At 46.7% G+C, this 22,363-nt stretch overlaps 1 protein-coding gene across 3 annotated transcripts in view; it reads right to left on the reverse strand.

Annotated features, from left to right (window-relative positions):
* Nucleotides 1–1,527: 1,527 nt before the first annotated feature.
* The window catches only part of Wbp1l (WW domain binding protein 1 like), a 70,373-nt gene continuing 49,537 nt past the window's right edge, over nt 1,528–22,363 (reverse strand). For all 3 annotated transcript variants that reach the window (XM_069994373.1, XM_069994382.1, XM_069994392.1), the window contains 2 exons: nt 7,503–7,664; nt 1,528–5,268 (listed from right to left, as the gene is read on the reverse strand). In XM_069994373.1, the coding sequence (XP_069850474.1) occupies nt 4,511–5,268; nt 7,503–7,664 (920 nt within the window). In that variant the 3' untranslated portion in view covers nt 1,528–4,510. The remainder of the gene's footprint in view (nt 5,269–7,502; nt 7,665–22,363) is intronic.

Consider the following 22,363-nt stretch of genomic DNA (forward strand, 5'->3'; position numbering starts at 1 on the left):
TTTTGGGAGGCTTACTTTGCCTAGCCATTAAGCAGCCTGCAGACAGGAAGTACTGGGCAGTAGTGTCTTTCCCCAGGAGAGGCAGTCAGCTGCCCTTTCCCATTGCCTTTGTTCAGGGATTTATTTACACCTGTCTCAAAATTCTAAGAAGGATCTTCAGCAGAATTAAAATGAAATCTGACTTAAGAAAGCTTCGCTGAGCCAGGCGCTGGTGGCTCACGCCTGTAATCCTAGCTACTCAGTAGGCTGAGATATGAGGACCATGGTTCAAAGCCAGCCTGGCCAGGAAAAGCCGTGAAACTCTTATCTCCAATTAAAAAACACCAGAAAAGGGCTGGGAAGGTGGCTCAGTGGTAGAGTGCTTGCCTTGCATGCATGAGGCCCTGGGTTCAATTCCTCAGCACCACATAAGCAGGAAAAAAAAAGCCAGAAGTGGCGCTGTGGCTCAAGTGATAGAGCACTAGCCTTGAGCTGAAGAGCTGAGGGACAGCTCTCAGGTCCAGAGTTCAAGCCCCATGACCAACAACAACAAAAAAGCTTCACTGGCCCACAAGGGGCTCTCTGATTACCTCAAGAACAGAACCCAGACCCTGCTTAGCATCTTTATACCAGAACCATTGTCACACGCCTCCTGGAGACTCTGAACCATCACTCCATCCCAACCTACCTACCTCATGTAGTTATTAGCTAGTTCACACAGGTCTGCCTTTGCCTTCCTAACTGTAATTTAAGTTCTAGAGATCCAGGGCCTTGCCATTTATTTCACATTTCCTTGGCATCCAGGAATGAGCTGGGCACCAAGTGGGAAAACTCAATTCATATTTTATATATTAAATTCCAGAACCAAGCCAGGCACCAGTGGCTCACGCCTATAATCCTAGCTACTCAGGAGGCTGAGATCTGAGGATCAAGGTTCAATGCAGCCCAGGCAGGAAAGTCTGTGAGACTCTTATCTTCAATAAACCACTAACTAGAAAGAAGCCGGAAGTGGCACTGTGGCTCAAGTGGCAGAGCACTCGCCTTGAGCTAAAGAGCACAGGGGATAGTGCCCAAGCCCAGAGTTCAAGACCCACAACAAGGGGGAAAAAAAATTCCAAAGCCAAGCACTCACCCATTTCTGCCTTATGGACAAGAGACCTCTGAGTGCTTGTCTTAGGCCATACACCTTTTGTGGTTATTTTTCAAAGAAGGTCTCGTGTCTGTGTGCCTAGCTATGTGTCCATAGGTAGACTGACAGGCTTGAACCACTTTGTCAGCGCACTTTTACATGTTCTGCTTATGTAGTGGTTATCTGACATAATCTGTTTCTCATTCTGAAGGGTCTGATTTGACATCAGAAACACAGTTTGGAGGGCGGACTGAGCAGCAGCACCCAGGCTGCCCCTGGCTGTGGTTTGTTTGGTCTAGCACCCTGTTCTCAACTGCTATGTGACACCACTGGGTCACTTGGGGTCTTGTGGTGGGACTCCCTGAAGTCTGAGAAAGAAGAAAGAGGAAGAAAGTGTTGCAAGAGTAAAGTGCAGGAGCTGTTTGGGATTGAATTTTATTTGGGCTTCTCACAGTGGCTAGGGCCACTCTGTCTTCAGAACAATCACAGCACAGGAAATGCGTCACCAGGACTGCCCAGAAAAGTCTGACCAGCTGAATCTTATTGCTTAAAATACACGTATTCACAATAACTGACAAATGGGGATGTGCCTCTTACAGGAATGTGTTAGCATTTGCAAATCTTCCAGCTGTAGCACCAAACCCTCCACCAACCCTTTCCTTCCCATTCACCTAGCTCAATCCAGACACAAGCCAGACTCAATCTAAGTCTTCTCTGGCCCCGACTCTTCCCTCAGTTCCCCACTGCCAGCTCTCACTTGCTCTTTCTCAGCAGCAGCGACCAGACTGTGACTTCACCATCAAGCTCAGCTCAGCCGTCGCCTTTCTTCTCAGGCCTTCAGGACAGGACGCTGCAGCAAAGCCAACAGTCACACTCAGGCCATGGTGAGTGACTGGGGAACAAAGCTTGAGAGGGTCAGAACTCATCATTTGACCAGTTAAGTGAAGGAGGATTTGTTTTGGTAAAACTTGCTCTCCTCTGAGCCACTTCAGTGAGTTTAGGATTTAAAGAAGGTGGCACGACAGGGAAGGGCTGCGACTGCACTCCACACCAGCCTGTTGGAGCCTGTCAGGTGTCGTGGAGACAGTGCGGACGGTGGCACCGCGGTGTCTGCCAATGCCTCCTAGCAATCCTTGACAGTCAAGCTCTGGGCCATAGCCGGTTCAAGCTCATCACTGAAGATCCAACCAAGCTCCTGTCCCCAGTGGCTGTGGACACTCTTGTGGGCTGACGTGGAGGGCAAGGACCAACAGAGGAAGGCAGATGGGTTCGGAGCATGTTTCCATGTACAGGGAAGAGAACACAGGCCTCTGAGTGTCCACGGAGCAATGTGCAAATTGCAGTGATTAGAGCGAAACCTCTCCCTGGAAAGCAGTGTCACTGGCAAACACAGGCGGCTGCCACCAACATGCTGCTGAATACACCCAAGTACACAGGCAGATGTTTGTTCGGTAAACAGTAAATGCGTAAAATAAATTACCTTGAGAGGGCCATACCTGCTCCAGATGTGCCTAACGTGAGCAGAATGGCTGCCGTTCAAAGTAGCTTCACAGAAACACAGGGCTCGGAGCTCAAACACAACATACACCACACAACACGGACATATAGATATACACATATACACATACACACACACACACACACATCACTCAAAGTCATTGTGTACAGACTTCACTTTGTTCGACATGGATTTTGGTTTTGTGGCATCCAAATGCAGACACTCATTCGCCTCACAGTCTTGGATTTGTCTGTTTTTGTATATATATCTTTTTTTCCCTCTTTTTGTTTCTTACCATATTGTCAACGCCTAGTCTGAATATCATCATTCAAGAGTGAAGGAAGAACCAAACTCTCATGAACAGGGTTGGACGGGGAATGTTAATTTCGGCATCTTGCTTCTTTCCGAGTTTTCCTATCAAAGCTCTACTGGTTCTCTGAAGGCAAACAATAACAAGGCTCTGTGGTCCTGCTGGAGGCAGCCCTCCACGCCGGCCCAGGGCCCCTGGGACTCTACACAGGCTACAGGAAAGTGAGGCATCCCACTCAAAAGGGGCAGCAACAGGCCAAGAGAACCACAGATAACCAAGGTGTCTCTTCCAAAGTGGTCGGTTGAATCAAAGAGAAAATACTGAGAGCCAGGCTAAGGGGCTGCCTTTCCCAAGATGCACAGCTTCTACAGTCCATCTGTTCACAAAGGACAGAAAGATACAAAGGCCCGCAGACCATGTGCTTGGGATGGATGAGGACACCGCTTACCTGTGGGCACAGACCACAGGGCAGAGATGCAGGCAGCTGCACCTGTGTCTACCCTGCTGCTCACAGAAAGCGCAGAGCCACCACCACTCAGGCCTGAGCCCATTCCCTTCTGAATCCACTGCAGCCAGGCTTTTTTTTTTTTTTTTTGTCTGTCATGGGGCTTGAACTCTGGGCCTGGGCGCTGTCCCTCAGCTCTTCAGCTCAAGGCGAGCGCTCTACCACTTGAGCTACAGCGCCACTTCCGGTTTTCTAGTGGTTTATTGGGAGATAGGAGTCTCATGGTCTTTCTTGCCCGGGCTGGCTTTGAACCACGATTCTCAGATCTCAGCCTCCTGAGTAGCTAGGATTACAGGTGTGAGACACCGGCACCCGGCTTGCAGCCAGGCTCTTTGAAGGCCATCTTGTCCAGAAGCGAACTGCCACCTGCCCACTGGTAATGTTCTTGTTTTCAACTGGCTTTTGTTACTTGTTGGACAGTATAACCTGAATCAGCTCAAGCCAGTAGAGCCTACTCCTCAAGATGCACAGCAGTGCACTAAATTTGTCATCTGGATTTTCAGAGCCCAACAATCCACTTGTTAACCTACTTGCCTGGCAACTCTCATCCTTCTACAGGCTTAGCTCAATGCCAGCTCTAGATACTGGCAGCCCCAAGTGGCAATTCCTAAGCCCCTGGGGGCTTCCTTCTTCACGCAAGGCCAAGATGAGCTGCCTCTCCTGGACTGAGATACAGCAAGGTTCTCTTAAACTAAAACCAAGCATAAATCTACTCCATCACCAAGGATCCTGTCAGGGCACAGTCCCAGCCCCAGCTCCTTAGGGGCTTTCTGAAACACACATCTCCCTGACCCAAGCAGATGGGTGAGATACTACTTGAAAACGGAAGAAGGATACGAGAAAGGGGTATGAGGAATGAGTGACAGAACCAGCTACTCAGTCCTCCACAACACTGCGCTTTTGTGGGGGGAAGGCATCCACACCCCAAACTGTACCTGTAGATGTAGGAAACGTAGGAGAGAAAAACAAACAAACAAAAAGAGAACAAAGTGGTGGTACCACTTCTTCTGAAAGTCACTTAATGCTTCTCTCGTGGGTCTTCTCTGCCCTGGTCACTTGCCGAATTCTCAGGTACAGGCAAGGCCTGCTCTAGCTGGGGGAGCTGCTACTCTGGGAGTTTGGGGAGTCCTGCTCATTGATGGTGTTCAGCAGCAGGCACGCGGGTGGCCGTGGCAGGTGGGGGTGCCCAGGCTCTCGAGCCTGCTCCTCAGAGGGCTGGCAGAGCCCTTCCTCCTCATCGATAGGAGGTCGCACATGGCAACTGTCACAGAAGTCCAGGGGACCATCCAAGGCATCATCAATCAGTGTACTGAACTCTTTGAGGTCATCATCATGGTGGCCCCGGTTGCACACGCACACCTCAATGCCCGAGTCACCTGTGAAGCGGCGATGTCTGCCGGGCGTCTTGTCTTTGCTGTCAAGGAGTGCACCACCATGCTCTGAGCTGGAATCTTTTAGCAGCTGCTCCTTACATTCTGAATCCTTGTCCAGGAAGGCCCCGGGGTCCAGCTCCCCGAGGCCAGCCACTGAGCCACTAGGTTCCATTCCCGGGGCTTTATTGGCTGCTTGGTCAGCTGGCACGTCAGAAGGCTGAGGGTCAGAGGTGCTGGGGGACCTCGTGCTGCTTCCACTGGGCCGAGCCAAGGGGCTGCTCTGTGCCCCCTGAGAACCCCAGGTGGGATCAGCACTTGGGGGGCTGCCACCTGCAGGGCCACACTGAGGCGGCAGCGGCTGCTGCTGCTGCTGCTGCTGCTGCTGTAGTTGGAAGGCACTATACGGTGGGGGAGGAGTTGGAGGTCGGTTCACCACTTCCTCATAAGGAGGTAGTAAATAGTTTGGCAAAAACCCTAAAATGAAGAGGCAGGGAGGAAAAATTACTGCATTGGCCATCAACCTAGGACTAAACACTGGCACTGTCCCTTCCCACTCCTGTGGTAGAGTCAGAACGTGGTGACTATGGCTCTTGGTTGTGGGCAGTGGAGAGGGCTACAATCAACTGTGCATAGAAAAAGGGACAGTTTGACTTCTTTTTTTTTTTGGCAGTCATGGGACTTGAACTCTGGGCCTGGGCACTGTCCCTCAGCTCTTCAGCTCAAGGCTAGCGCTCTACCACTTGAACTACAGTGCCACTTCTAGTTTTCTGGTGGTTTATTGGAGATAAGAGTTTCACAGCCGGGCTGGGAAGGTGGCTCCAGTGGTAGAGCGCTTGCCTTGCATGCCTGAGGCCCTGAGTTCAATTCTTCAGCACCACATAAGCAAAAAGAAAAAAGCCTAGCCAGGCGCTGGTGGCTCACGCCTGTAATCCTAGCTATTCAGGAGGCTGAGATCTGAGGATCGCGGTTCAAAGCCAACCCAGGCAGGAAAGTCCGTGAGACTCTTTTTTTTTTTTTTTTTTTGGGTCCGGTCGTGGGGCCTGAACTCTGGGCCTGGGCGCTGTCCCTCAGCTCTTCAGCTCAAGGCTAGCGCTCTACCACTATGAGCCACAGCGCCACTTCCGGCTTTTTTCTTTTTGCTTATGTGGTGCTGAGGAATCGAACCCAGGGCCTCGAGCATGCAAGGCAAGCGCTCTACCACTGAGCCACCTTCCCAGCCCGTCCGTGAGACTCTTATCTCCAATAAAACCACTAGAAAACCGGAAGTGGCGCTGTGGCTCAAGCGGTAGAGTGCTTGCCTTGAGCTGAAGAGCTGAGGGACAGCGCCTAGGCCCAGAGTTCAAGCCCCATGACCGACCAAAAAAAAGAAAAGAATAAAAAAGAAAAAAGCCAGAAGTGGCGCTGTGGCTCAAGTGGTAGAGCACTAGCCTTGAGCTGAAGAGCTGAGGGACAGCGCCCAAGCCCAGAGTTCAGGCCCCATGACTGGACCCCCCCACACACACACACACAAAAAAAAAAAGTTTCACAGCCTTTCCTGCCCAGGCTGGCTTTGAACCGCGATCCTAAGATCTGAGCCTCCTGAGAAGCTAGCATTACATGTGTGAGCCACTGGCGCCTGGTAGCTTAACTTCTTGACATCTAAAGAGCCACCAATGCTGTTTCATAGGCAAGGAATTCCTGCCTATTGGAGTTAAGGCACAGGATGAGGCCAATGCGACCAATCATTTCTCCCTAGAACAGACCTGTTTCCATGGACACCCATGTCTGATGTTTCCTGCAAAGACTGCACGCTCCATCCCATAGGACTAAGAGATGCAAGAATTCCTAACCACTTATTTCTTTTCCATACCTCCAAATATACCACCTGGAGCGTCTGTGTTGTTTCTTACAGTGTGGTTGAAGGTAGTTTAGGAAGACAAATCAGGCTTCATCTTGACTCAAGACCAAGTGGGTTACTAGCAAAGGATGAGGGGCACCTGTCATCCAAGACTTATTAAAAACATGTCAGGTGCATTACTTTTTGAATGTGCTAAATGCCCCGAGGCATATACAAGCTGCTCTCATTGTAACTTAATTGTAGTTGCTAGCATTTATTGAGCACTTGGTATATGCCAGGCACTGTGATAAATAAGTAAACCTTCTAGAGATGGTATTTAAAGATCTGTGACCCTTTTGTTTTGTAGCACACATTGCAGAATAGCTTGCAACTATCTGCCCAGTTGAACCTCCATGAAACATCTGAGAGATCACGTGGGTGTTCTCATTCGAGATATCCCCTAGGGAGGGCTAAGTGACTTCTGTGAGTCTCCAAGTCTCTTGGTTTTCAGGAGTTCTAATACCACCCTACATGTGCCCCTCTCATGAATATTTCCACTAGGCACATTACATGGCAGCAAGGAATATGGGAAGAATTTAAGACACCAAAAACTAAATTTCAACTCACATAATAACCCATCCTATCTGCCTTAAAAAAAAAAAAAATCAGCTAAAGGAGCAGAAACCTGGCCAGAACCCAGCCAGTGTGAGCCTGGAAATGGTGTAAGAGAATCATATCCACAGCACCCCTGGCCCTGAACTTGCAAAACCCTGCTCTAGGTGGGAGGTGGAGGGGAATCCCCCTATGCCCACGGGGCCCTTGCCACTAAAGCAGTCTGGACCCTGGCTCTGTGCTCCTGAGGGTAGAGCAGGGTGGCTCTCAGTGTACGTACTGAAATAAAATGGCAGCGCTGAGTAATTGTGGGCTTCCCGGTAGGCGATCAGGTTGATTTCATGTTGCCGCTGCTGAGCCTGAAGGCGGTGCTTGGCTCGGCGGTGATGACAGACACAGCAGCAGCTCAAGATGATGATGATGGTCCACACCAGCCAGAACCCTGAGGGATGGAGGCGAGACAGAGGCAGGCACACACAGTGAGTACCAGCCAGACATGGCAGCTCTCAAACTAAAAGGTCCAAGACAGGGCCTACAGGGTTCAAGCTGGCATTGTCATATTTCATGGTAACTTTATGTCTAAGCCATGTGTTGATAAAAAAAAATGTTTTCACTACAGCAACAGACAAATGGCATGGAAGAAGGCAGAAATGTGAGAAAGACTGCACAGGAGGTCATGTACTCCAGAGTGCTTTAAGGGCCTTGGGGCAGGGAAGAAGCCAGGGCTTCTCTCCTGGTCCTGTGCTTTAGATTTGTTTTTGTTTTGTCTTTGTTTTTTGTCAGTGTGGCACTATCCCTGCTCTCTTCAGCTCAAGGCTAGCGCTCTACCACTTGAGCCACAGCACCACTTCTGGTTTTCTTCTGGTGGTTAATTGGAGATTAGAGTTTCATGGACTTTCAAGCCTGGACTGGCTTTGAACCACAAGCTTCAGAGTAGCTAGGATTACAGGCATGAGCCACTGACGCCTGGCTGCTTTAGGTTTTTTTAATACTTTTTTTTATTGTAAAAATACTGTTCAGTTACATGAGCAAGGTAATGAGTATATTTCCTATCAAGCATTGTTACCTCCTCTTTTGTTTTTCCCCTACCATCCCTTCCCTCCCACCTCTACTACTACACCCCCCCCAAATTGTAAAGCTCAGTTTTCAACATAGTGTCTTGTACATCTCATTGTTACAATGCGCCGACCTGTATCCCTATTTAAACATTTTGTTCTTTCCCTTCCCCTTCCCAAATTAGAAAAATGTATATACAAGATGAAGGGCACCAACATCAAATACAATGAAAACAGGGGTTATACTGTGGGGGAGGAACATACAAAGAAATCACATGGTACATTATAAATATGTTAGAAACAATGCAAGAAAGAACCCTATCTTGGGGTTCATTTGCTTTAGGTTTTTGAAGGCATTAAATATGCTCTTCTGGGGCTGGGAATATGGCTTAGTGATTCAGTGCTTGCCTAACATGCACGAGGCTCTGGGTTGGATTCCTCAACACCACATAAGCAGAAAAAGCCAGAAATAGTGCTGTGGCTCAAGTGGTAGAGTGCTGGCCTTGAGCTGAAGAGCTGAGGTGTAGAGAGCTGCGAGAGGCCGCACCTGGAAGATGGTGCCGGCTTCCGCCCTTCGCCTTCCCGATGGCGAGTGCTCTCGTGGTAAACAACTCCTGATATGGCTAAGGCAAAGAATCTGGCTTGCTTCCGCGCACCTGAACCTAATGGTGGTTCCCACGAGGCGTATCAGGGATGGCTACCCAGCGGGTACTTAAGGCTGTGGGGAATTCTCCCCGGGGTTGGGGTCACAAGATTAAAAAAAAAAGGTCCTGAATAAACGGCAGAGAGAAGAGTCCGGTGTCGCGTCTCCTTGCTGGTCGAGGCGGTAGCGACACTGAGGGACAGTGCCCAGGCCCAGAGTTCAGGCCCCACGACTGACCAAAAAAAAAAAGAAAAAAGAAAAAGCCAGAAGTGACACTGTGGCTCAAATGGTAGAGTGCTAGCCTTAAGTGCCCTGAGTTCAAACCCCAGGCCCGGCAAAAATTAAAAAAAAAAAAAAAAATGTTCTTCTTCCTCTCTTAATAGATCTGAGAGAATGCTATTTGACTTTCTTGGTGCCCTATTCCAACTCCCCTCTCTCCTCTTCCATACACCAACTCAGACTAGTTACTGAAAGGAGCTTCAGGTGTCCCTGATATGGGAATTCTTAGGCTTTCCCCTATGTGTATACCTCTGTAATACAAGAATCACTAAAGTTAGAGGTGGAAAAATTCTAATTACCTCAGGCCTATCTCTTCCTGAGAGTGTTAATGACTTCCTGCTCTATCCACTGCTCTCTATAATCCAGTACAATTCCATCTCCCACTGCCACAAACAATCTACTTCCACCTCGCTTTGGCTTGCGCTTGCTTGCTTGCTCAGACTCAGGGCCATGAGCAGCCTCCTTTCTTCCTCTCTACTCTAGGGAGGGCTGGAGGAACAGCAGATCCATGGTTCTCATCTCCTTCTGTGTTGGCTCTACAACAACTCCAATAAGAACCTCTTGCCTACTTTCAAATGTAGGCAGAAAGTGCTTTTAAATACCATTGAATGAATGATTTTGTTTACAATACTACATACAGATGGGGGAAAACATACACACACACAAAATAATCTATTTAAATGGTAGGCTTATAAGAAATCCAATTTCTTTTCCCCATTATTTTCGTCTTTCAAACTATAAAACTGGAAAGAAATGCAACTTTAAAAGTTATATGGAAGCTGGGTGCTGGTGGCTCACACCTGTAATCCTAGCTACCCAGGAGGCTGAGATCTGCGGATCGCAGTTCAAAGCCAGCCTGGGCAGGAAAGTCTGTGAAACTCTTATCTCTAATAAACCATCAGAAAAATGAAGTGGCACTGTGGCTCAAATGGCAGAGCACTCGCCTTGAGTTGAAGTGCTGAGGGACAGTGCCCAGGCCCAGAGTTCAAGCCCCACAACCAACCAACCAACAAAAAAAAAATAACAGGAAGCCAGGTGCTGGTGGCTCATGCCTGTAATCCTAGCTACTCAGGAGGCTGAGATGTGTGTGTGTGTGGCCAGACATGGTTATACAAGCCTAGGTAACACAATGAGATTCTGTATCACACACACACACACACACACACACACACACACACACACACACACACACACACACACACACACACACACACACACACACACACACGCGCGAAAGCTAGCTACTCAGGAGACTGAGATCTGAGGATCACGGTTCAAAGTCAGACCAGTGGTAGAGCGCTCGCCTTGAGCTGAAGAACGCAGGGATAGCACCCAAGCCCAGAGTTCAAGCCCCACGACAGACAAAAAAATAATAATAATAAAGAAAGAAAAAATAAAAGGATGGGGTATAGCTCTGTTGTGAAGCATTTGTTCACCTAGCATGGGTGAAGCCCTGGATCCCATCCTCAAATACAAAATTAATTAATTAAACAAAAGTACATATGGACAGAAAAGGAAGAGTTCATCATGAGGGTATTCTAGATGGCAGATGGTAAATTTTCTGATACCAGTGCCCTTATTTATTTTTTTTTTTTGGGGGGGGGTGTCCGGTCGTGGGGCCTGAACTCTGGGCCTGGGCGCTGTCCCTCAGCTCTTCAGCTCAAGGCTAGGGCTCTACCACTTGAGCCACAGTGCCACTTCCGGCTTTTTTTCTTTTTTGCTTATGTGGTTCTGAGGATTCGAACCCAGGGCCTCATGCATGCAAGGCAAGCACTCTACCAATGAGCCACCTTCCCAGCCCCTGCCTTTATTTGTTGCTTGTTATTTCCTAAGGTTTCCAAGATAAATACATACTTCTTTGTAGATTTTTTTTTCTGCAAAAAAATTATCTTTGAATGATTTTAAGGTGCATTGTTATTGAATGAGAGTGGCTAATTCTGCTCAGTTTTTCTATTCCTGAATAACTTCAACATTATTGCATTACACATTAAATATATATTTTAGTCACCTATTTTGTGATTATAAATTCATGTTTGCCATTTTTGCCAGTCCTGCAGTTTTAACTGAGGGCCTAGGCACTGCTCCTGAGCTTCTTTTGCTCAAGGCGAGCACTCTACCACCTGAGCCACAGCGCCACTTCCAGCTTTTTCTGTTTATGTGGTATTGAGGAATTGAACCCAGGGCTTCATGCATGCTAGGTAAGCACTCTACCACTAAGCCACATTTCTAGGCCCCGTAATTTTTTTTTTTTCTTGAGACAGGGTCTTCACTACATGGTCTAGGATGGTCTGAAACTCTCAATTTTTCCACCATAGCCTCCCAATTGGTGGGATTACAGGCATGTACTGCCACATCTGACTGTTTACAATTTTTTAAGTATTTCTACATCTTGTCACATGAATTCAACTGGAGTGTGTGTGTTTCTGTGTGTGTGTGTGTTTCTGTGTGTGTGTGTGTGTCTGTGTGTGTGTCTTGAACTTGGGGCCCAGGCCCTGTTTCTGAGCTTTTCACTCAAGGACAGTACTCTACCACTTTGAGCCACAGCACCACTTCTGGTTTTCTGGTGATTAACTGGAGATTAGAGTCTCACTGCCTTTCCTGTCAGGGCTGGCTTTAAACCAGGATCCTCAGAACTCAGCCTCCTGAGTAGCTAGGATTACAGGCATGAACCACTGGACCCCTGCTTTTCCTTCACTTTCATCCATACAATATTTCCAAAGATCCTTAGTGATATTTAGCACATGATATCTAACAACATCTCCCCACAAAGCTTCCCTCTACCAGGTAAGACAAGAGAGCAGTGGCCATCAAGCCGTGGCAAGCTGGTAACACAAAACTTCACAGCACTTAATGTTTGTTGTTGTTTTGTTCAGTACTGGGGCTGAACTGAGATCCTCATACTCGCACTCGGCTTTTTTTCTCAAGGCAGTGCTCCACCACTTGAATCACATCTCCCCTTCTGACATTTTGCAGGTTAATTAGAGATAAGAGTCTCAGATCTCAACTCAAGCTCCTGCGTAGCTAAGATTATAGTGCCCAGTGCCCAGCTCACAGCAGTGAGACTTTTTTTTTTTTTCCAGTGAGGCCTTGTAACAGGTAGAACCAAAAGGCAGTGGACAGAGGCCTTTTTTTCCCTTATCCATCAACAGACAGAAAAACTGCATTTCTAGCCAGTATTTACACTTTAATTAAGTCTCCTGGTTGGCCCTTCTCAGATTCACTACTGGAACTTGCTTAACTCCCATTCTTTCCTAGCATTGATGGCTGGTTTAAGAATAAATCACACTGGGCAACCTTCAGAGAGTGGCAGAGAGGGCATGAAGAAGTTACAGGAATGAACTGGCTGCCAAGGCAGGTTTGTAGTCTTCCTTCCAGTATGAGGCTGGATTGGAGGAGGAGTACAAATAAACACAAGCATCCTGCTCAACACACACCAGAGTCAATCTACATGATTCTGCCCTACCTATTGTTTTGTATTAATTATACTCAACAAAAATCTAACAATCTTTTATATATTCCTGGGTTATTTTGTGCTTTATCTTTTTTTCCCCAAAAAAACCTCAATAATTTTTTTTTGTGTGAAAATACCGTACAGAGGGGTTACAATTACATGGGTATTATGCTTTTTCTTTTTTCCATCCAAGACCAGGACCATAATTCACTATCTGATGCCTTATGCTCATTGGTAGGTGCCCTACTACTTGAACCATTCTAACCCATTGTGCTTTTTGTTTTTTTAAGTCAGAGTCTTTTTGGACCAGATTATTCTTGAACTCATGGTTTGTTGTTGTTGTTGTTGTTGGTGGTGGTGGTGGTGTGTGTGTGTGTGTGTGAGTTGTGGAGCTTGAACTCTGGGTCTGGGTGCTGTCCCTGAGCTGTGTGCTGTGTGTGTGTGTGTGTGTGTGGCTTGAACTCTGGGTCTGGGTGCTGTCCCTGAGCTGTGTGTGTGTGTGTGTGTTGTGGAGCTTGAACTCTGGGTCTGGGTGCTGTGTGTGTGTGTGTGTGTGTGTGTGTGTGTGTGTGTGTGTGTGTGTGTGTGTGTGTGTGTGTGTGTGTGTGTGTGTGTGTGTGTGTGTGTGTGTGTGTGTGTGTGTGTGTGTGTGTGTGTGTGTGTGTGTGTGTGTGTGTGTGTGTGTGTGTGTGTGTGTGTGTGTGTGTGTTGTGGAGCTTGAACTCTGGGTCTGGGTGCTGTCCCTGAGCTCTTTAGCTCAAGGCAAGAGCTCTACCACTTGAGCCTCAGCACCATTCTAATTTTCTGGTGGTTAATTGGAGATAAGAGTCTCATGGACTTTACAGCCTGAGCTGGCTTTGAACTGTGACCCTCAGATAGCTAGGATTACAGGCATGAACTATTGGCACCCAGCTACTCATACGATTCTTTTGTCTTTACCTCCCTCAAAAAACTGGGACTATAGGCATGTCTCCTCTACAACCAGTTCATTTTTTTGGGGGGGGTGGGGGGGTCTGGTCGTGGGCCTGAACTCTGGGCCTGGCCGCTGTCCTTCAGCTCTTCAGCTCAAGGCTAGCGCTCTACCACTTGAGCCACAGCACCACTTCCGGCTTTTTTGTTTTTTGCTTATGTGGTGCTGAGGAATCGAACCCAGGGCCTCATGCATGCAAGGCAAGCGCTCTACCAATAAGCCACCTTCCCAACCCCAACCAATTCATTTCTTTACTTTGTTTATGGTGCTAGGGATTGAATCCAGGACCTCATGAAAGGCAGGTAAGCACTCTGCCACTGAGTCACACACACCTACCTATGGCTCAAACTGCTAAGTAGATTACATACTCTAATGAGCATCTATTTTTAACCCTCCAAGTCATTTTCCCAGTATTTTCTTTTTTTTTTTTTTTTTTGCTTATGTGGTGCTGGGGAATCGAACCCAGGGCCTCATGCATGCAAGGCAAGCGCTCTACCACTGAGCCACCTTCCCAGCCCTCCCAGTATTTTCTTATCTAAGGTAAACCAACTCCTTTCTTCAGTATGTGATCTAAGGCATTTCTCAGCATTCCTAAACTTTGTTTTTTTTGTTTTTTATTTTGCCAGTCTCGGGGCTTGAACTCAGGGCCTAGGCACTGTCCCTGAGGTTTTGTTATTTTTTTCCTCAAGGCTAGTGCTCTACCATTGAGTCACAAATCCACTTCTAGCCTTTTTTTGGGGTGTGGGGGGAGGGAGTTTACAGACAAGAGTCTCACAGTCTTTGTAAACTACCCAGTCTGGCTTTAAACTGTGATCCTCAGATATCAGCCTCCTGAGGAGCTAAGATCACAGGTGAGAGCTACTGGCACTGGTTCATTCCTAACTTTTAAATACATGCTTTTAGTAAAAACAAATGTCAGTGCACTGGTTTTCATGTTTACTAAATATTCCTGGTTCTCTTGGGTCTGTGAATTGGCTTCAACTTCTTGGCCCGTTGTGATCCAGTAAGGCTGTGTGACCCATTTAACTACTAGAATGGGATTCGAAGCGACTTAAGGTTACTTAGAAGCCAAATATGTCCTGCGGATATTAGGACCACCAGTAGTCTTTCCTCTGGTGTTCCTGATGGTCACTTAAGAATGGTCTAAGTCCCAGAGGATGGGGGTATGGCTCAAGTAGTAAGAGTGCCTGTTGGGGAGAATGATGGAAGGGGTGACATAAACTGGTATGATGAATTGATACTCCTTTATACAGCTACCTACCTAAAAACAATAAAATAGCTCACTACTTTTGTGTTTTGCTTTTTGTTTTTTTGCCAGTCCTAGGGCTTGAACTCAGGGCCTGGGCACTATACCTGAGCTCTTTTGCTGAAGCTAAGACTCAACCATTGAGCCATACTTGCGGCTTTTCGGTGGTTAATTGGAGATAAGAGTTTTACAACTTTTCTGCCTGGGCTGGCATAGAACCTTGATCTTCAGATCTCAGCTTCCTACGTAGCTAGGATTATAGGTGTGTGCCACTAGTGCCCAGCTTTATTGTCCTTTAGTAGGAAGGTAAGTAGAAAGAGTAAGCAGCAAGTTCTAGGTTAAAACACCAGTAACCACCCCCCACCACCACCACCCCCTGCCCAGCCCGCAAAAAAAAAAAAAAAAAAAAAAGTGATCACTGTAGGGATCATTTATCATGCTAAGTAAAATGGAAAACATGTTTTTAAAAACAATCACAGTCCAGTGTAGGAACTGAGTCATGTGCCCTAGAGTTCACTACAGGCTTGGGAAAATACCACTCCTCAACTGTCAGGAAATTCCTCATTAGAGAGTCAAAGCATACTGTAAGTTAGTTCTCCTTACCACACACACACACACACGCACACGCACACGCGCACGCACACACGCACGCGCACACACGCACGCGCGCACGCACTCAGCTCTTAGCAGGAACTCCTGCCACTGCCACCATGGAAATGGCCTGTACTGGGGAAATGAAGACTTCAGAACCTGCAACTTCACTTGAAGGACAAGCCAACTGTCCTCTAGATATGACTGTAAAAATGGAGGTGTACGTGATAACCATTTCCCTGGCTATGTGACCTTGGTCATTTTGTTTACCTCTCTCATCTGTAAGATGGGGGTATAATGATGAATATCAGATTTGACCACTGTAAGGTCTAAATAAGCTAATAAATATAGCACACTCAGAGGCCATGCCTATGTAGGCAAAATTCTCTACTTTGACTGTTGTTACAGGCAGACCCACAGGTGGGAAGGATTTCCTTTAAAATTCCCTTTTAACCCCCAAAAGTATTCCATAAAAAAACATGGTTTAGGAACAAGTCCAAAGTCTGAATCTAGGTTATATTCTTGGCAAAATTCTCTGGAAAACCAGGCAACTCCTATTTACTGAGCCCCTGCCATGAACAAGGTACTGTGTCAGCTGATACCAGCTTCCCTGCTCTGAACAACCTGCCTCTGTCCCAAAGCCTGGACCCAAGGGGAGCTGGGCTTCAAACTGGCCTGTTTTTCAAGCCCAAGCTCCTCAGGGGCCAATGGCATGGGCCTCCTTTTATAGGCGCTCAACAACGGGCAACTTAAGATAAAGAGAAATTATGCTGGGTGCCATTGGCTCACATCAGTAATCCTAGCTACTCAGAAGGCTGAGATCTGAGGATTCAGGTTCAAAGCCAGCCCAGGCAAGAAAGTCTGCAAGACTCTAATCTCCAATTAACTACCAAAGGCAGAAGTGAAGCTGTGGCTCAAGTGGTAGACCATTAACCTTGAGCAAAAGAAGCTTAGGGACAATGCCCAGACCCTAACTAAGCTCAAGCTCCAGGACCAATACAAAGGTAAGTAGGTAGATAGATAGGTAGGTAGGTAGGTAGATAGGTAGGTAGGTAGGTAGGTAGATTGATATATATACAGACAGACAGACAGACACAGACAGACAGAAATTAGCTTATAATGTATACAAATATCACATGGTATAATCTATAAATACGTACATTTACATGCCAATTAAATAAATTATATGATTAAATATTAGGGTAAAAAACCCACTGGGTAGCACTGACTGAACTGACTAATTATCTGTTCCAAATTGTCTTGGGAAATTCCATTGCCCTTTCTCCTCAAAGTGAGGTAAGTCTGAAATCTGACACTTGAATGAATTTCCTCCAAATTGTATCAGGGACAGAAATTACAGCTTTGACTCCCCCTAGAAAATACAACACAGCAAGTGGAAAGAACACTAGGACGAGAATCAGGAGATCCGGCTTCGGCCTTTTTTGGCTTTAAGGATGTTTCTGGATTTCCCAGGTCTCCTTTCTTTTATTTGTTCCAGATAAACAGTTATTCAAGACTTTCAGTGGCCTGGGACCTGCATCCTTCCAACCTGGTATTCAGAGCCCATACATCAGTGGCTATGGGATGAGGCCAACTCTACTACTTCTCAGTATCCAATGGAGCAATCCCTTAATGCCTCCACCTGAAGAAGTAGAGACAACATGCATATGTGGCAGGCTTGTTTCTCAGGGGAAATGAGATGATACAGATGGAGACTCTCCTTAGTGCCTGCCACTTGAGAGAATTCTATCCACACAAGAACCTCATCTCTGATTTCTTCCCAGGCGAGCTCCACAGCTCAGAGCAGTGGTTTTTGTCCACAAGGCCTGGCTTACAGCAGTCTTCTGCAGTTAAGTGTAAATCTATTAGTGGACTTCCTCTATATATGTAAATCCTACCTACCCTTGCAAGCCCACTTCAAATGCTACTTCCTCCATACAGCCTGCCCAGAATCCTGTCCTGCCAAAGCAAATCTTTGTGAACACCACAGAGTGGCTCACACATTCTACTGTCAAACATATTGTCTTTTCTCTCTTGCTATATTACCTTCCTGATGGCAAGAATTGGGGCTGGGAAGGTGGCTCAGTGGTAGAGTGCTTGCCTTGCATGCATGAGGTCCTGGATTCCATTCCTCAGCCCCACATAAACAGAAAAGGCCAGAAGTGGCGCTGTGGCTCTGAGTAAAAGAATGCTAGCCCTGAGTAAAAGAAGCTCAAGGACAGCACCCAGGCTCAGAGTTCAAGCCCCATTACCGACAAAAAAAAAAAAGAAAGAAAGAAAGAATTACGTGTGTGTGTGAACCCCCAGCAGAAGAGGTCACAGCATTGACTAAGGGCTTTCTAGAACCACAAATTCTCAGATCTACCTCAAACCTGTTTAAACTCTGGTAACCACCAAAGCCTAAGACCACTGGAGTATGAGTTTGCTGAATGACTGGCAGAATGATGTTAATGCACAAGTAAATGGATGTAGCTATAACAATAACCAGATCTTTACAGACTTAATCACTATGCTGAAAAAACAATATTGAGGGATGGGGGAGTAGTACCTGGGTCTTGCATGTGCTAGGCATAAACACTACCACTTGTGACATGCCTTCAACCATTTTTGTTTTAGTTATTTGTGACAGGCTCTCATATTTTTGCCAAGGGACAATCTTGAACCACAATCCTTCCTATGTTTCCGTTGTAGCTGGCATTACAGGTGCATATGGCCATTCCCAGCTTAGTGGTTGAGATGGGGACTCAGTAGCTTTTTGCCCAGGCTAGTCTTTAACCCAAATTCTCCCCATCTCTGCCTCCTCAGTAGCTAAAACTACAGAAGTATACCACCACAAAACAGGATCTTCAGTTCCCATGTCACTCAGGTACAGTAACTAGTTTATAGTATAGCCGACTGCAATCTTGTTGATTCATTTGTACATGTGTATCTGTATAAAGTGTGTATGTGTTAGCACACAGGAAAATACAGTGTAGTAATTCCGTGTAAGGATGGCTGAATAAACACTGGATACAAGTAGCTCACATGTATAATCCTTAGCTACACAGGAGGCTGAAGCCCATTTTGGGAGGAAAAGTCTGTAAGACTCCATCTACAATGAACTAGCAAAATGCCGGACTGGTGGTATGTCTCAAGTGGCAGAGCACCTAACTGTGGGCAAGTTAGATGAGCCAGAACTCAGGTCCTTAGTTCAAGCCCTAGTAGTAGCACAAAAGAAAGAGAAAGAGAAAAATAGGGGGCGGGGAGGGAGGGAGGAAAAGGTAAGAAGGGGAAGAGAATAGTACTTTCTCCCTAAAGCCTTTACCATAGGTACTCTGCCAAGGTGGGCACTGGTGGCTCATGCCTGTAATATTAGCTACTCAGCAGGCTAAGATCTGAGGATCATGGTTCAAAGCAAGCCAGAACATGAAAGTCTGTGAGAATTCTTTTTTTTTTTTTTTTGGGTCCAGTCATGGGGCCTGAACTCTGGGCCTGGGCGCTATCCCTCAGCTCTTCAGCTCAAGGCTAGCACTCTACCACTTGAGCCACAGCGCCACTTCCGGCTTTTTTCTTTTTGCTTATGTGGTGCTGAGGAATCGAACCCAGGGCCTCATGCATGCAAGGCAAGCGCTCTACCACTGAGCCATCTTCCCAGCCCCTCTGTGAGAATTCTTATCTTCAATTAACCAACAGAAAACTGGAGCTGTGGCCTGAAGTGGTAGAGGGCTAGCTGTGAGCCAAAAGCTCAGGGACAGCGCCCAGGCCCTGAGTTCAAGCTCCAGGACCAGAACAAACAAACAAAAAAAGGACTGCCAAGTATTTCCTAGCTCTAGTTTTTTAATCTTCCAAAGGAAGTAGAGTGGGAAACCAACCCTTTTCCATTTCTGGCAAAGTTGAGAGGCGATTATAAGAAACATAGTTCAAAGCAACAACAACAAACAAAACAACAACAACAAAAAGGTGTAGTTTTTAGCACTTAGGATACAGAAGCAAGATGATTGAGTGTTTGAGTCCAGGCTTAACTACATAGTAAATTCCAGATTAGCCTGGACTACCTCACCCCCCAAAAAAAAATTTGCTGAGATTTTCATGCATTATTTCAACACATAGCTAACCTCTTACATTCTTCCAGCAGAGGCCATTCTCAGCATCAAGAGGAAAACCAAAGCTTTCAAGAGGAACAGAATACACACTGTCTTCTGATCCAGAAGCCACTGCTGGCCATATGCTGGTAGCTCACACCTATAAATCCTAGCTACTTGGGAAACTGAGATCTGAGGATTATAGTTTGAAGCCTAATCTAGGCAAACAAATCCAAGAAATTCTTTTCTCCAAATAACTAGTAAAATCCTGGAAAACCTGGAAGTGGAAGTGTGGTTTTTAAGCACCAGCCTTGAGGGAAAATGCAGGTAAGGGTTTGGGGCCGGAAGTTCAAGCCTCACGGCTGGCAAATACAAAGCCATTGCTGGGCACAGTGAGGGGAACACTGTACTTTTAAACATGTGCTTTTTACAGAATCTGGAAAGCACATGCCAACTTTTTCTTTTTCATTCTTTTTTTTTTTTTTTTGGTCATTCCTGGGGCTTGAACTCAGAGGCTGGGCATTATCCCTAAGCTTCTTTTGCTCAAGGCTAGTGCTCTACTACTTGAGCCACAGCACCACTTCTGGGATTTTCTGTGTATATGGTACTGAGGAATCGAACCCACGGCTTCATGCATTCTAGGCACACACTCAACCACTAAGCCACATTTCCAGCCATGACGACTTTTTCAATGGGGAGTCCATCTTCCCTGAGCAGATGTTGACCTGTGCTGAACTTCCTTCTTTCCCCAACCAACCCCTAAATGTAAATATGAAACTTTTGGGGCTAGGAATATGGCTTAGTGGTATCGAGTGCTTGCCTAGCATGTATGAAACCCTGGGTTTGATTTACTCAGTACCACATAAACAGAAAAGGCCAGAAGTGACACTGTAGCTCAGGTGGTAGAGTGCTAGCCTTGAGCAAAAGAAGCTCAGGGGCAGTGCCCAGGCCCTGAGTTCAAGTCCCAGGAATGGCAAAAAAAAAAAAAAAAGACAGTACTTTCTTTTTTTTTTTTTTTTTTGGGAGGGGGATGGTCAATTGTAGGGCTTGAACTCAGCCTGGGTGTTGTCCCTGAGCTCTTTGGCTCAAGGCAAACACTCTACCACTTCCAGTTTTCTTGTGGTTAATTGGAGATAAGAGTCTCACAGACTTTCCTTCATGAGCTGGCTTTGAGCTGGGATCCTCAGATCTCAGCCTCCTGAGTAGTTAGGATTACAGGCATGAACCACTGGTGCCCAACACTTCAAATTCTTAAAATGAAGCACTTCCCAGATTATCTCCCAGATATTATCTCCCTGCCATCTGGGACTGGGACACGGACACACACACACACACACACACACACACACACACACACATTATCTCCCTGCCATCTGGGACACGGACACGGACACGGACACGGACACACACACACACACACACACAATTATCTCCCAGATCTTATCTCCCTGCCATCTGGGACACAGACATACACACACTATCTCCCTGCCATCTGGGACACACACACACACATACACACACACACACAGCATTGGCTTTGATGACCCAGTACTGGTGGCTTCTGAGTAACACACACACACACACACACACACACACACATTATCTCCCTGCCATCTGGGACACGGACACGGGGACACACACACACACACACACACACACACACACACACAGCATTGGTTTTGATGACCCAGTACTGGTGGCTTCTGAGTCACACACACACACACACACACACACACACACACACACACACACACACACACACACACACACACACACACACACACACACACACACACACACACACACACACACACACACACACACACACACACACACACAAACACACAGTGTTGGCTTTGATGACCCAGTACTGGTGGCTTCTGAGTACCCTGCTGACAGTCCAGGAGGCTGGCTCTATCAATCTGAGAAGGGGCCATCAGCAACTGCTCTTTTCTGCAACTGATGCTGCCTGGGTGGGGTCCTGGGAAAATACTCTTCAGCTCTGTGGCTTTCTGGCAGGCCAGCTTTGACTTTTGTTTTAACAAGGGGTGGAAAACAGAACTTGAACCCTGTGGTTTTCTGCATTGTAAAATATTTAAACACAGTCGGTCTACCTGCTTGGCACTTGGTGTTCTTTACTCAGTTTTTCATCCCCACCCTTTGTAAAATATCAACAATTTTGTGCCCTCCTTTGCTGCTGCTTATGTACATGGAAGCCTGATAGTGGCCTGAGGGGCCCCTTCCCTGCACTGGGCTGCCCTTTGAAAAGCTGAAGAGCCAGTCCTTAGTCCTCAAAAGGGAATAGTTAGGGTGAAGGCCAGGTCCTGTCTGGCAGACCCATCTGCTGGTTATGAGAGACAACTGCATATTCTCAGGAACAGACTTCTCAACAGGACTCTACACAAGAGGCCTAGCTGCTTTCCTACCACATCACTGATTGAGGAGGGGTTGGGGAGTGGGGGTACCAGCAGGGGTACTAGTAGCAGTAAGGGTGGAGTTTGGCAATCACCTGGGGGAAAGAGATGTCCCTAAGTACTGCAGTATCAGTCACCTGGGGCCTATATGACCTAAGGACACCCACACATCTGAATTCCAAAAAATTCAGGGTATAATGTGTATTAGGTAAAATCATCCTGGGTCACTCCCTGAAGACTACAGTGATGTCATCACTATTGTACAGATGTTTAAAATGCATGTAGTTCTGGCTCCAATCAAACCAGTGGCAAGATGAAGATCATCTCCACATGACATTTAGCTGACAGCATAAAGGTTAGATCTACTGGAGAAGCATCCAGATTGCTTCAGTTTGAAAAATGGGGAAGGAACAAAAGGGACTGATGCTCAA

This window comes from Dipodomys merriami, unplaced genomic scaffold (assembly GCF_024711535.1).
Source record: "Dipodomys merriami isolate MVZ:Mamm:240054 unplaced genomic scaffold, mDipMer1.0.p SCAF_102, whole genome shotgun sequence".
Classification (NCBI taxonomy): Eukaryota; Metazoa; Chordata; class Mammalia; order Rodentia; family Heteromyidae; genus Dipodomys; species Dipodomys merriami.